Source organism: Cyprinus carpio, chromosome A4, assembly GCF_018340385.1.
Source record: "Cyprinus carpio isolate SPL01 chromosome A4, ASM1834038v1, whole genome shotgun sequence".
In the NCBI taxonomy this organism is placed as follows: domain Eukaryota; kingdom Metazoa; phylum Chordata; class Actinopteri; order Cypriniformes; family Cyprinidae; genus Cyprinus; species Cyprinus carpio.
In genome coordinates, this window is record NC_056575.1 from 15,781,778 (window position 1) to 15,795,921 (window position 14,144).

The following is a 14,144-nucleotide window of genomic DNA, read 5'->3' on the forward strand; positions in this document are numbered from 1 at the left end:
AACACATACATTTCCAAAAAACTTGACAGAAGCCAAAATGCAAAGAAACTACACATCGTTTTTCTTTTTCTTTAAAATACACTTGTTAAATAGCACTTAAGAGAAAGAAAGAAACATAAGAAACAACAAACAGATTTTCAGATGCGTGTGGCGTGTAAAACCCCTGAGCGAAGAGTCTCAGCGAGAACTCCCTGTGAGTTTGTGCTTTACTAAACATCTGACAAATGTGTGGTTTTATGTGTGTGTGAAGTTGTGCTGGCCGTGAAAGCTTACCCTGTTTGTCTGAAGTTGATTGCGATGAAGTGTGATAAATGATGGAAACGGCCGACTATTCATAATGCACTGTGCTGAGGTAAAAACACTTAAGCCGAACCGCAGTTCATTACAGAGTGATATTACATCAAGTCAAACCAATTAAAATGAGGTCAAACAAAGAGGCATTCCATGAAAAATTTAGCATGGTAATAATTACTTACATGCAACATAGAACTCGGTCTTGCGAACAGAATTTTCAACAACTTTCTAAGAGGGTAAGCAGCGAGTCGGGTGAGCGTAAGGAGTCGTCAATTTTAATACTGTGCGTTTTGTGCTAGTGCGCATGTGCTTTTTTGTGTTTATACGATTTGGCAACAGTATATCATAAACTAACTGACTCGAACTTCCCAATACGAAATTTGCTCATTAAGGGGTGAATTACAGAAAAACATTTTTTGGGGCCTCTTTCATGAAAAAAAGTCGAATTAATTTCTGTAGAAACCATTCATACAAAAACTGTCACAGTTTTACAAACAGTTTATACAAATGTTCTTGTGTGCAAAAATAGCCATAGGTCACATAACAGTTCAGTTAGTTTGGAGAACAGACACTTGATTTACATGTTTTTAAACTTGCAGCATGTGTGCAACAATTTACATAAGAATGGTCAAAAAAATTAAATTAATTACTTCAGACTGGTTTTATATGGCAATTTATGTGGTTTATATATAATACATACAGAAATGTGTTCTGCTTACCAAGCAGCAACCTCCCGCTCTCTCTCGTGAGGCCAACACGGAAGTGACTTAAACTGTAATTCGTCAACTGGCCGCTAGAAGCTGGCTGCAAAAGGGAGTCAATCCCATAGACTCCCCGTGTTAAAATGCCCAGCTTTACAGCAGAAAAAACATTTACAGCCTGGTTCAAAAAAAATATTTTGGTCTGTATAGCTAATTTTGCCCTTCATGACAACTGCGAGGGGGTGAATTTATTTTTATAACTCAACCGTTTAAATTATATGAAGCCTTAAAGTTCTGCATAATTAAGGGCGTGGCCACTTGAGTGACAGGTGGATTGTTGCTGCGGTCACCACTGTCGAGATAGGTGGGTGTGGTTTCAGCAACCAGCTCGCGCCTTTTTGATAATTTCCGATTATCTGTGAGTGACGCACGGTGACGCACTGCCAAGATGGCGACGGTTGACTCCGCCTACTTTAAGCTTCAAAAACGCTTTTCGGAAACCTATGGGTGACGTCACGGACACTACGTCCATGTTTTTATACCGTCTATGCTGCTTACACACAATTTAAGGAAAAACATTTATACACCTAAAAAGTTGTTCTGCTTGTACGAAAATTGTAATAAAAATGCTTACAAATGATTTAAACAAATTTATTCTTGTTTCATGAATGAGTCCCTTTTGTTTTTTTGGCTGGCACAAAGTTGGGCAGATCCGGTTTTGGCTAAAGAGTACAAATAACGTGGACGAATATACAACGAAGAACCGTCACACAACACACACACACAACCTTGGCACACATATTAAATGTGCAGCAATGTATTCCAGCCCATTAATACTGATCGACGTGTTAAGGCAACGGCAGAGCTTGGGTATAAAATAGTGCTATAGAGTGAAGTAAACTGGTTTGAGGGGGCTGCCTGTAAACTACGTTTGTAAACAATATTTTTACGGGCCGTTCGAAAGATGTGTAAACGTTTACAGCAAAGTGCTACAGGCGCTATCGAACACTGTGGATCATGCTCAACTACTTTGGCATCAGGACAGAGTTTTGCTTGTCCTACGAACATAAAATAGTCCTGATAAAGGCAGCAGAAAGCGAGACTACACTGAGACGTTTCGAGTTTAACGTAGAGGAACACCGATCAGTTGTTGCGTAATGATTATGTGGCTGTCTTGATGGCCCTGCATTATATTATGATGGTCAAAAGTTTAACGCCTGATTCACAATTCACAAAAATACGTCAATATTTTGTTCCATCATATATAAACTGTTCACCGACAAACATGATTTATCAGATGAATTTGTCCGGTCAAATTTTGGGCCTTCTGTGGTGTAAGTGCATTGTGTGTGTGTGTGTGTGTGTGTGTGTGTGTGTGTGTGTGTGTGTATATATATATATATATATACAAGGAGAACTGCTGAGACTCAATCTCAGGGGCTCACATACACACACCGTCAAAGAAAAGAGGGTTGTGAGGTCAACCTTTAGCATAGGTGTGTGTATGCGTGCGCGCGTGTGTGTGTATGTGTGTGTGTGTGTGTGCTTACCTGTGAATGTATGTATGTGTGTGTGTTTGTGTGTGTGTGTGCTTGTGAGAGTGATTATGACACATGGGCACTTTTTACATCTTTACAAATAAAGTAAAAAGAAAGAAAGAAATCAAAAACATGAACAGTTTCAGGCAACAAGACCACAGAAGAGCAAGTTAACAACCTTTTTTAAATCTATATCTTTAAATATGAGGGTTCCATACAAAACACTTACGTAATAAAATACCCATGTTATCAAATAATTTCACAAGTAAAACACTGAAGCTGTAGGCAGGATGTACCGTCAGAATTTGGCACTAAGTTCCACTCATCTTGTTTTTTCTTTATAAGAAAAAAAAAATCACATTTTTGCTGAACAACATAACACATCTAAATATTGTTTCCCACAATAGAAATGAAATAATATAATGACATAGATGCTTCACAAGCCGACACTGTAACTTTTAAGAATTTTTATATAGCTAATTACCCAACAAGAAATTTAGCAAAGAGGGACTCCTATCAAAAAAAAAAGAAAAAAAAAAGAAAGAATAACAAAAAAAAAACAAGGAAAAGAACAAACAAACAAAACAAAACAAAAAGGAGTAGTAGTAATAGTACTTATGAAAGGCTTTATCTATTGTTCAAGTAAATTGATTTTTAGTCTTCTCTTTAAAAACATGAGACAAATAAGACTGTTAGACTTGATGAAACCACGACTTTATCCACGAAAAGCACACCGACGGGACCGCGGGTGGGCGGGTTACACAAACTCTGTTTTTTTTTTTCCTCTATACATTTAAACAGTATAAAATATAGGTCATTTCATGTGCAGTTTAAACCACAGATTGTCTAACTGTAAGTCAGTTCAGCAAAAGGTGTGACACGTAGGTAGCATTTCCCCCCAAACAGGGCAATCTTGTGTGTGTGTGTGTGTGTGTGTGTGTTTATACCTTTACTACTCTAGAAAAAAGTGGTTTTATATAGACTTTAATGAGAAATCAAGCCACTTAAAATGGCCTTATCAAAAAACTTTACACTGCCTGAAAAATGTAAAAACCACGAGCAAGCTCTGAGAGATTCTAATATCGATCAGACAGCTTTTTTTTATTATTATTATTATTATTAAAACTGCGTGGAAGTAGTCTATTCGTTTAGAAACCAGCATGGGTTTCTTACGGCAGGCCTCAAATTAAGAGTGTTGCCGACAGTAAGTCCCAACGCCAATCCCTGTATTGAACGTTCAAGTTTACTCTAAATGAATGAAAAACAAACAAACAAACAAAACAATCGAGAGAGAGAGAGAGAGAGAGAAAACAACCTGACAAATAAAAAAGTCAAACGCAAATATTCGTAATTGTTTTGCCACAGGATTTTTTTTTGTTTGTTTTGTTTTCTATTTCTTTTCTTTTATCTTAAAATGATGCTCTGGTTATGTTAGTAAATATACTCTGTCTCTAGAGTGTGAATGCAGCGTTTTCACATTATTATTATTGTTTTTTTTTTTTTTTTTCTCCCTTCCTTCCCTCCCTCATTCCCACCCTCACCAGTCTAAACAAACAAAAAACAAAACAAAAACAAGAAAGGAAAAAAAAAAAGATCAAAATGAGGTCACATGCAAAATTTTCCAAACAGATCAGGCTAAGATCAAAGTACAAAGATCAGTAAAAGGAGACCAGATTATGAGCAGGAGAACTCAGAAAGACATCAGAAATAATGACGGGACGATGAGACTTTTTTTTTTGTACACCACGTAGACATGCTAGGCAAACGATGAGCATAGAGTCATGGAGATGAGTTCTAGGGAAGAAAACGGGAGAGGAGAGTTACACACACAGCTCCTGCACACAACTAACATCATTAAACCATGAGAACAACAAACGAACAAACAAAACAAACGTACAAACAAACAACAGCAGCAGCGCTATTTTAACCAGCGTTTCACCAACATCACATTAGCATTTTTTTTTCATACAGTACACAAATTTTTAATAATCTGCCAACATGTACACAAGAATCACACAGAGAATACAAACACACACTCGATCTCCTCCATACAGACATACACCCAAAAGTATCCATCCTGGTCTGATCTCCCGATCTGAGACCGCAGATGGATCGCGTTTTTTTTTTTTTTTTTTTTTTGAGAGTACGAACAAAAACCAAACAATACGAAACAAAATGAAACGAAAAAGAGAGATTTCACTTATGAAGGCCCACTACTTATGACGAAATAGAGAAGAGGAAGAGAGAGTCGAGACAGATATGATGGGGACGTGACGGATGGGATTGTGGGAAATGGCGAGAGGTAAGGTGAGAGAGAAAGAAAGAAAAAGAGGGGTTTTTGTACGTGATTCTGTGTTCTCGTCACGCAACAGATTGTGTGGTTTAAGAAGACGACTTTCCAAACCCAATAACTTAAAAGATAATAAATAAAGTCCTTTAGTTCAGAGGCAGTAGAAATTTTGTATAAAAATAGAACTGCATTTTTTTACAAATAAAATTTACAGGCCTGTGGCTTTCTGTAATTTATGTTTTTTTTTTTCTTTCGATAAATATCAAGTTTTCAGTTGCCCACACCTCCACATAGAACCTAGAATGCTTTATTCTTTTTAACCATCGACAGATCAAAATCTTTTTTTAATGCTCTACACAAATTCTGTTGGACAAAGACCACAATCATCTGACCCATAAAATTCGGACTAATTTTTTTTCTTTAAAAAACAAAAAATAAAATTATGTTGGACAAAGACCACAATCATCTGAAAAAAAAACCTTACTAAACGAAGAACCCTTATGACAGAAAATAACAATAATAATAATAAAAAAACAAAAAAAAAATAAAGTAATAATAAAAAACCTTACTGACAGAAAATGACAGAAACAATAATTGTTTTGGCAGTTGTTGCCGTTGACTACAGAGAGGCCACAGCGGGTTTAACCCTTTCCTCTCTAGTGCCAGTGGGCCAAGGGTTCGAAGGAGCAGCAAAGCCCTGAACCGACACCAGAGGCCAAAGGGCAAAGGTTAATGTGCATATTGGTGCTTTAATCATATCGGAACCTTCTCTACTTGTCCTTACAAGCCTCAGGTTCACAAAGAGAAACAAATAATACTTTATACATCGTTTCTTTCTGCTGTTGTTATCATCATAGATTGAAATAGCTATTGTATAAATATTTAATTTAAAAAAAATCAAATAGTTTACACATGACTTAAACGAAAAGAAAAATAAATAAATAAAAAGTTGACCGATAATAGCTGTTCGTCCATCGCAAGTCATACAAAAAATGGCGGAAATGGAAGCGTTCATGTGAAGAAAAAAAAAAAGAGACAAAAATAATAATACTGTTATTAATTCAAAAAGCTGAAAAGAAGGTTATGGGAGAGTGGCTCCCTCTGGTGGTCAAAGGGTGAAACTCCCCCTCGTGCACCCCCTCCCCCCAGAGTCCCAGTTTGGTAACCGTGGCAGCAGTGGGGACTTACCCTAGCAGTGTAACATGAGAGAGGCCCTAGTGCTAAGATCAGTACGGTTTGCTGTCGTTCTTTGAGCGCTTGAGCTGGACTTTGAGACGCTTCATGCCGATCTGAAAGCCGTTCATCGCCTGAATGGCGGCCTGCGCTGACACAGGATTGTCATAACTGACGAAACCTGCAAGGAACATACACAATGTCTTTTGATTGTAATCAAGTCATGTTTGCCAGCAAAACAACTGCTCATGCCATGTCCAATAAAACTAAACGACAGCATGAAATACAATATAAAATTAAATGTAGAAAAAAATGAAAAACTGTATTACATACTAAGCTTTAAAGGGTTCATAAACACAATTTAATTTCAATTTTGAAAAACAACAATATAATGCCATTAATATGATGGCAAAATATTCATTATTTTTTTATTTTTTATATAAAAGATGTTTTTTTTTTTTTTGTTGTTTTGTTGTGTATTTTTTTAGTGTAATTTTATATGTGTATGTGCAGTTTTAGTTTTGTGTGTATATGTTACTGGTATTTTTTTTTGTGTTGTCTTTCCCATGAGTGACTGAATGTCAGTTCATACCGAAGCACTTGCTCAGATTGGTCTGTTTGTCGATAAAGACTTTGGCAGACACCACGTTTCCGAAAGGCATGAACATCTGTAGGATGTCCTGGTCCCCAAACTCCTGTGGCAGGTGGTAGATGAACAGGTTGGCTCCTTCAGGTCCTGTTCCGCACACACAAAACATACATGTGTCCACGTTTAGTGAAGAAACCACAACTACGGTGTCGCGTTAAAGGATATTAAGTACAATAAAAAAAAATAATTAAAAAAAAAAATGATGAGATATTGTGAAGTTTTTATGAGAGATAATAACGCTTTTCTATATTAATATATTTTGATGTGAAATTGAATTTTTTGATGTAATTTTTAATTGATATTTTTTTGATTTTTATTTGAGTTTTTTGCAGCCATTGGTATATGTTACTTCAAAAATCATTCTAATATTGTTGATTAAAAAAAAAACTGTAGTGTGTGTAATTTTCGTTATGGAGCAGCTTCAATATTAAATTAATGACCAAGTTTCACAAAAAAAAAAAAAATTGAGACGCTATCTCTCTCTCTCTCTATGTATATTTAAATATTCAACCATGTTTACTGTAGATTGACAAATAACTGTAATCCTTCCAAAATGCAATTACAAATTTTTTTTGCAAAGTTTTTGTTTCTTCCATTACAAAAAAAAAAACCAGTGTGTGATTTTTGTCATTTCGCTTATGGATGTGACATAAAGTTTCACAAAAAAAAAAAAAAAAAAAAATTATTCTACTATGTATCAACCATGTTACTGCTAGCCTCAAAAATTCCAACTCTTTTTTGTCCCAATTTTTGTCATAAGCACTGTGTTACTTAGTGAAGTTAGTGTAGCCCCTTTAAGCACGTGTTACTTAAATGAAGTTGAACTAGATTTCACTTTACACTTCAGCGTTGTTAAATGTAGTGGGTGTTGGCTGTAGAGGGTGGGCAGGGCGGCAGCCGCGTACTGTTGGATCCCTGAGTAGGCCTGTGTGAGAGCGTCCATGGGCCCGGCCGACCCGTTACTCAGGCCCGTGCTGCCCAGCCCGCCATTCAGAGCTGCCATACCTGAGAGCATGTGAGCAACTTTACATAAAACCCAACAATAAAGAAAAAAGAAGTGCTCTTACTCGTTAGAATTTGGACTCAGGGTGTGTTTCTACAACAAAGCACAACACGACACGCACAAATACAGACAAAACACATAAAACACAATGACATACGTAGACATCATCATCGAAACAGCAGAATCACAAACGACACGCTGGACATTACATCATAAACAGCACCCACTCACACACACACATATAAACACAAACACAAGATAGAAAAGATACATAATATACTGACCAGTGTATGCAAATGAGGAGCGCGGCCTACACATGCAGACTAATGTCACAATAGCAGCACGAAACGATCACCACGGCGACCCTCAGACACACTGAAACATCTGACCAATCACCTTTTTAACCTCACACAGTGGAAATCTACATCTAATTATCTCATTATTCGTGTCAGCAATCTTGGCTGTATTAAAAATAAGTTGGCTGTATTTTAATAAAATACAAATGCATCCTTGGATCCATTAACGACAGAACCCCTGACTGCTAAAGCAGATGCACATGTGCTTCAGGGAGTAACCCCTGTAACTCCAATCTATAGGACTAGATATGTACACACACACAAATTACTGTTAAAAGGTCTGGGGTTGTTAAGATTAGGGTTTAAAAGGTTTTGGAAAAGTCTCCTTTGCTTTCAAAGGCATTTATTTGATATAAAATATAGTAACAGTAATACTGTGAAATTTTACAATTTGAAACGGTTTTTATTTTAATATATTGTAAAATGTCATTTATTCCTGTGATGTATTTAGCAGCTGTTACTTAAACACTTATGCTTAGAACTTATAGACAGAAACATTTCTTGTAATCAAACCAAGATTTTTTTTTTTTTTTCAGGATTCTTTGATGAATAGAAAGCTCAGAACATTTATTTATAACACTTTATTTTTTATTTTATTTTTTAATGCATTCCGGCTGAATATAATTATTAATTACATAATTATAATTAATTTCTTTAAATATAATTATTGAACATTATCAGTATTTCGTTCATATACACTGCCTTTACTTTCAGTGGTAACAAACCTCATTACATAAAAAGGGTGACAGAGCATATATTATATTAGTTTATCAGTTTATTATCAAATAATCTGTCAATTATTTCCTAAATTAACTGATTAACTGGATGTTCCACATCTTGTTCAAAAACTGACCTTGTGCAAAATGAAAAAAGACACTTAAACTAGAGAATCCCTTGTGGCAATGCATATCCATAATGTAAAACAACACATCAAATCATGCTACAGTAGAAGCAGTTGTGTTCACGTACTGTGTACACAATATTTTTTATCTTTTAGTCTTTGTGTATGTGTGTTTATAAAGACTGATTCATGAGTATTTACTGACTGGCCTTTTGGCTTGACGGCCTGGAAACAATAAATGATGAGCGAAGTGCTTGGACGGCCAGCTCCCTCATTTATCCAGCAATAATTACAATACTGACCTTTTATATTCAATTACACTATACAGCCTCTTAAATGAGCACTGGGAGAGTGCGTGAGAGAGAGAGAGTCATTTGAATGAATTTAAATTGTAGGCGTTTTGTTAGAGAGCGCTTGATTTATAAAACTAGAAACCTGGCTGAAAGGTCACTGGTGGAGATAGAGATTTTGTCCGCGTGCTGACATATACACATGCACAGGTCGCGGTGATCTTTAGCTCGCCTATTCATACTAATTACATTCCGCAATGCCCATTAGGTACGTTCTATTATAAAATGAGTAGTTCTGGTTTTGAATGCTGATTTGTCAATACAGCGTTCCAGTCGTGCTAAAAATACAGAATGTGGTAACAGTTATAATGCGAAACATCTGTTTACCAGCTTCTGGTGTAGATCACAACAGCCAGAGAAGAGAACTATTAACCCTAAGGGATTGTCGTTTCAAACTCATTAGACTTTTGTTTATTGTCAAAACACAGAGGAACTTGCCACTGAAAGTCCATTCCACCACAACTCATAAACAGATCATAAAAGAAATCCGTATCATATCAAATATGGTAAAAGGAAGCTCAAACATTCTTAAGGCCGTTGAGGTTTGTTTTCGCCTGTCAAACAAATATGGCTGAGCTACTGTTTTTACATGAATAAAAGCCTAAATATTCTTCAAAAGACTTGAATTGAACTCTTATGGATTACTTTTAAGTTGCTTATGAAGAAAGCAATCTCCCAGGTTTCATTAAAAATACATTTGTGTTTCAAACCAAAATCTTATGGGTTTAGAATGACATGAGGGTGATTAAATAGTGACAAAACTTCTATTTGGCTATTCTATTGGCTAAACTATCCCTTAAAATTCACTATTCTGTCATCATTTACTCACCCTCATGCACTTCTACACCTGTATGACTTTTGTCTTCTGTAGAACATCCATTTTTGAATCATGGTGGAATATCCTGTGATGTACACTTCGCAGGGCACTTACGGCCGAATAGAACTAACGTCTGAAGTGATACAAGATACATACAAAATCTGCAGAGCAGGGCGGGTGCGAGATGACTGGAATTGAGAACCTAGTCTAGTCTTAAATCATTCAAACCCCAAGTAAAAAAGACACATATACACAACACACACGATAGCGACAAAACAAGTGCACGTCTATAGAAACACCCAGAGCAATGGTTTAGCGGTGTGTTAGCATGTCGGAATGAGATGTGTTTGATTGGTGCAAACACAAGGGATGGACTACATTTGTTCTGACTTAGCAAATGGATTTGATCTGATCTGATTCAATAATGAGGCCTTTTACAAATCACACACACACACACACACACACACACACACACACACACACACACACACACACACACACACACACACACACACACACACAATTTCAATATATCAGCAAGACTCAATGTGAGAAATTCACCCAACATACTCTCGCGTAAGCCCAGAGAGATGCCCTTGCTTTAGCTGGTGTAAGTTTAGAGAGTTTAGAGTGAATCGATTAAAAAATAAATTGCTATGTGTGTGCTTGGGAGAAGCGGGCATCTCTATGAGCAGTGGTGATGTTGTATGGATTGGGATGGAGAGGCCAATGGACGGTAGTACTCACTGTTGACGCTACCTGCTAGTGCATTTATGTTATTGAGGCCAACGGTGGCCCCGGCCAAACCCTGCAGTGTTCCCAGAGAACCCAGGGAACCCATCGCACCCACACTGGAGTTAGCCGTGGAACCTGCTGTGGGGAAAGACAGACAGAGCAGGAAGGAGAGACAGGTGGAGAATGGAAGAGAGAAAAAGATAGATGTTTGAACGCACACATACAATCGCAGATGATACTGAAATGGTTAAAGATACATATATAAAAGCTTGGGTGGAGGTACACAGAGGGAATGATGCATGAAGATTGATTCACTGATTAGATGATAGGGTTGGCCACTTTGATGGCAATGTAACATAAAGCAACGTTGTAAACATCGCAATTATTTTTTAATAATGAAATTTATTAGTTTTCTAAATAGGGAATCATTAGACTGATTTTGGAATTTTTTAATAGTGCCCCTGATTTAAACTTTAGAATAAATGCTATTCAAGTTGGTAAGTTATCAGTTCAATGGTTTTGAATGCTGTTCAATTCAATTCACATTTATTTGTATAGCGTTTTTCACGCTACAAATCAAAATGAAAGTTTCTACATTATATTTCGGCATAGCTTATAAGTGGTGACTATGAATGGAGCACGGTTAAAGCCAGACAGTACAACGAATCGAATCAAAACTTGTGATTCAGTATTATTAATGTATTTAATCTCCAGACAGTACAACGAATCGAATCAAAACTTGTGATTCAGTATTATTAATGTATTTAATCTCTTAATTAAATTGTTTGTATGTTTGTGTATTTATTTAGTTAATATTTTATTTTTTATTTTATTTTTTTTCATTCAGTATTTATTTCGCATTTAAAATTGACTTTACTACAGAGATTTTTATGATTTAAAAAAAGCACCCTATTTTAATGACACTGAACATCACCAATGAACTAGAAATTATTGTGATTTATTATAATTGTAAATTTTTTTGGCTATATGCTGCAGTCCTAATAAAGTGGATAAAATGAATGGATGGATAGATATATGCATGCATTGTGCTTTATTAATTCCTAAAGGGAATCTATTAAAATTACAAAAAAAAAAGACAAGATAGAGACATCAACAACAATAAAGATTATTGCAATCATGAAGATGATAATGACGGCAATGTTTTCAAAAAAGAGCAATAAGATACAAACAAAGCATCTCTTGAAACAAAAGAACTCTGAATCATATAAAAGCTTTTCTCTCTGCTTCATTTTTGCAAGTTTGAAAGAAATTTTCGAGTTTCAACGCAAGACCGGAGAACCATGTGTCACACTTATAAGTGTCTCCTGGTTTCACAATTCATCTTTTCCAAAACAAATGGAGCACGGTTAAAGCCAAGGAGCACAACAGCTCAACGCCACACATATGGACACACTCTCCCAAACAAGATGAGGATGAAGATAATGATGATGTACATGAACCATGATGGATGGTACCAAGGAACTACGCACACAAACACACACATATAAACACGAAATGGTGAACTCGACTACAACAAATGAAGGGACAACGACGCTATGGTGGAAATGATACCGATCTCGAAGAGGATAATGATGATGGGACGGCCTCTGGTTACCTGGGCTGGCCAGGGCTCCCAGGGACCCTGTGCTGGAGGTCAGGGCGCTAGCGGTGGACGGGCTGGCTGAGCTCTGTGCTGCAGCCGCTGCTGCTGCTAGAGTGGCCAGATTCTGCAACTGCAGAGCATTCATACCTGAAGAAAGAGAAAGTGTCAATGTGTGCATGTGTGTGTTTTGTGCATGTAAAACTAAAGGAACCACATGTGCTACAGAATGCTCTACACGAGCAGGTCTTTGTGTGCGAGAGTTCGTAGAGTTGTGTGTAGAGGCGTTTCGTACAGAAGATCCGATTCTACTTGTGAGCCCGGGTACTCCAAAGGTGACTCTAGATTAGCGTGTTTGGGGCAAGGCTACATGCAGTGGCCATGATGCCAACACGCTATGGGAAGTGGCTCACAGCCAATAAAAACAGAGATTGGAAGTGGTACAGGAAAATGCACAGCATGTGTTGTATATACATGTAAAATGTATATACTCTATACTATGAGGGAGTACGCAAACACACAGAGAAAAAAAAAAGCACGCACAAGAGACACATCAGACTTCAGAATTACAGTATTTGGATTGTTGAAGAATTATATGCCCTGTCCCAACTGCCACCCTCCTACAAGTCCACAATTAGGTCACCAATGCCCCATGATGGTCTGGTATTCATCCCAAGTGTTGGCTCGATGAAAGTGCGCAATAAGAGAAGATTGTGAGCACCCATTTGAAAATAAAAAAGTATTATGGACTTCACGGACAAGTGACAACCTGAAAGGCGACAAGTACACATCAATGTTTGTCAAGTGAGACTGAAAGCAAAGGCTCAAACACAGGATCCAAAGCCATCTGGAAAAAAATGTCTTTGTTTCTTCCAGCCTTATCCCTTTAGACATCAGTAGTGTGTAATCTGGATTGGTCAGACAGTGCTCTGGGGACGCCACGGTTGTTTGCCCTCCCGATCCACTGAGCAAGCAAGAGAAGTGCATTAAGAGTCTAATTAGCACATCACAGAAGGTGATTAGAGACAGGAAATCTACCTCTAATTGCAAAACAAAGCCCAGGTCAAGACATAAGAGCAGAGATGATTTCATAACATGTTGCAGATCTTGAACAGCAGGTTTAAAATTGGCATGAAATGGCTCTCAAGACCCAGTCCACTTCCGTAATGTAGCATTTCCGAAAGAAACGAATATTCAACAGTAAAAATAAAAAGAAGAAAATAAAAAGAAGAAAATAAGTCATCTCTGACTTCATGGTTCAAGTCTTCAACCTTGAATAGCATTTAATATAAAAGAAGCTAGAAAAAGCTTCATTGGATGAGAAAGTGCAGTCTTGGGAGGTCAAAGAAGGAGGTTACGACAGAAATGGACTCTGAAATTGAGGGCTTTGTGACCACCTTTGTGCTTCTGAATAAAGCGGAAAAGGAACCATTTTGAGTTTTTGGCACACAAGTGTCAAAAAATGGGCATTGAGTATTTGGCACAATGCGAGTTCTGTGGTTGAGAAGGGCACTTCTGCTAGTGTGTGTGTGTGTGTGTGTGTGTGTGTGTGTGTGTGAGAGAGAGAGAGAGATCCATCCATGCAGTATGTTCACACTCTCAGCGTACTGAGCGGAGAGAGAGGTGTCAGGAAAGAGGTGATGCTGGCTCTCGCTGAATGTTCATCATGTGTAATGGAGCTCCTTATGGCTCGTAACTCCACCCACAGCACAGACACAGCAGATGTCAGCTGTATATATCGTCTGCCAATCATAGACGGTTGCCAGGCGACAGATGGAGAGGCCCAAAGATTTCACA

At 37.4% G+C, this 14,144-nt stretch overlaps 1 protein-coding gene across 1 annotated transcript in view; it reads right to left on the reverse strand.

The window, feature by feature from the left end:
• Positions 1–3,476: 3,476 nt before the first annotated feature.
• LOC109065737 (CUGBP Elav-like family member 2) overlaps positions 3,477–14,144 on the reverse strand; it is a 132,758-nt gene continuing 122,090 nt past the window's right edge. Inside the window, exons 10-15 of the mRNA XM_042742984.1 lie at positions 12,363–12,497; positions 10,760–10,885; positions 7,471–7,668; positions 6,589–6,732; positions 6,012–6,177; positions 3,477–4,327 (exon numbers count right to left, since the gene is read on the reverse strand). Of these exons, the coding sequence (XP_042598918.1) occupies positions 6,050–6,177; positions 6,589–6,732; positions 7,471–7,668; positions 10,760–10,885; positions 12,363–12,497 (731 nt within the window). The 3' untranslated portion in view covers positions 3,477–4,327; positions 6,012–6,049. The remainder of the gene's footprint in view (positions 4,328–6,011; positions 6,178–6,588; positions 6,733–7,470; positions 7,669–10,759; positions 10,886–12,362; positions 12,498–14,144) is intronic.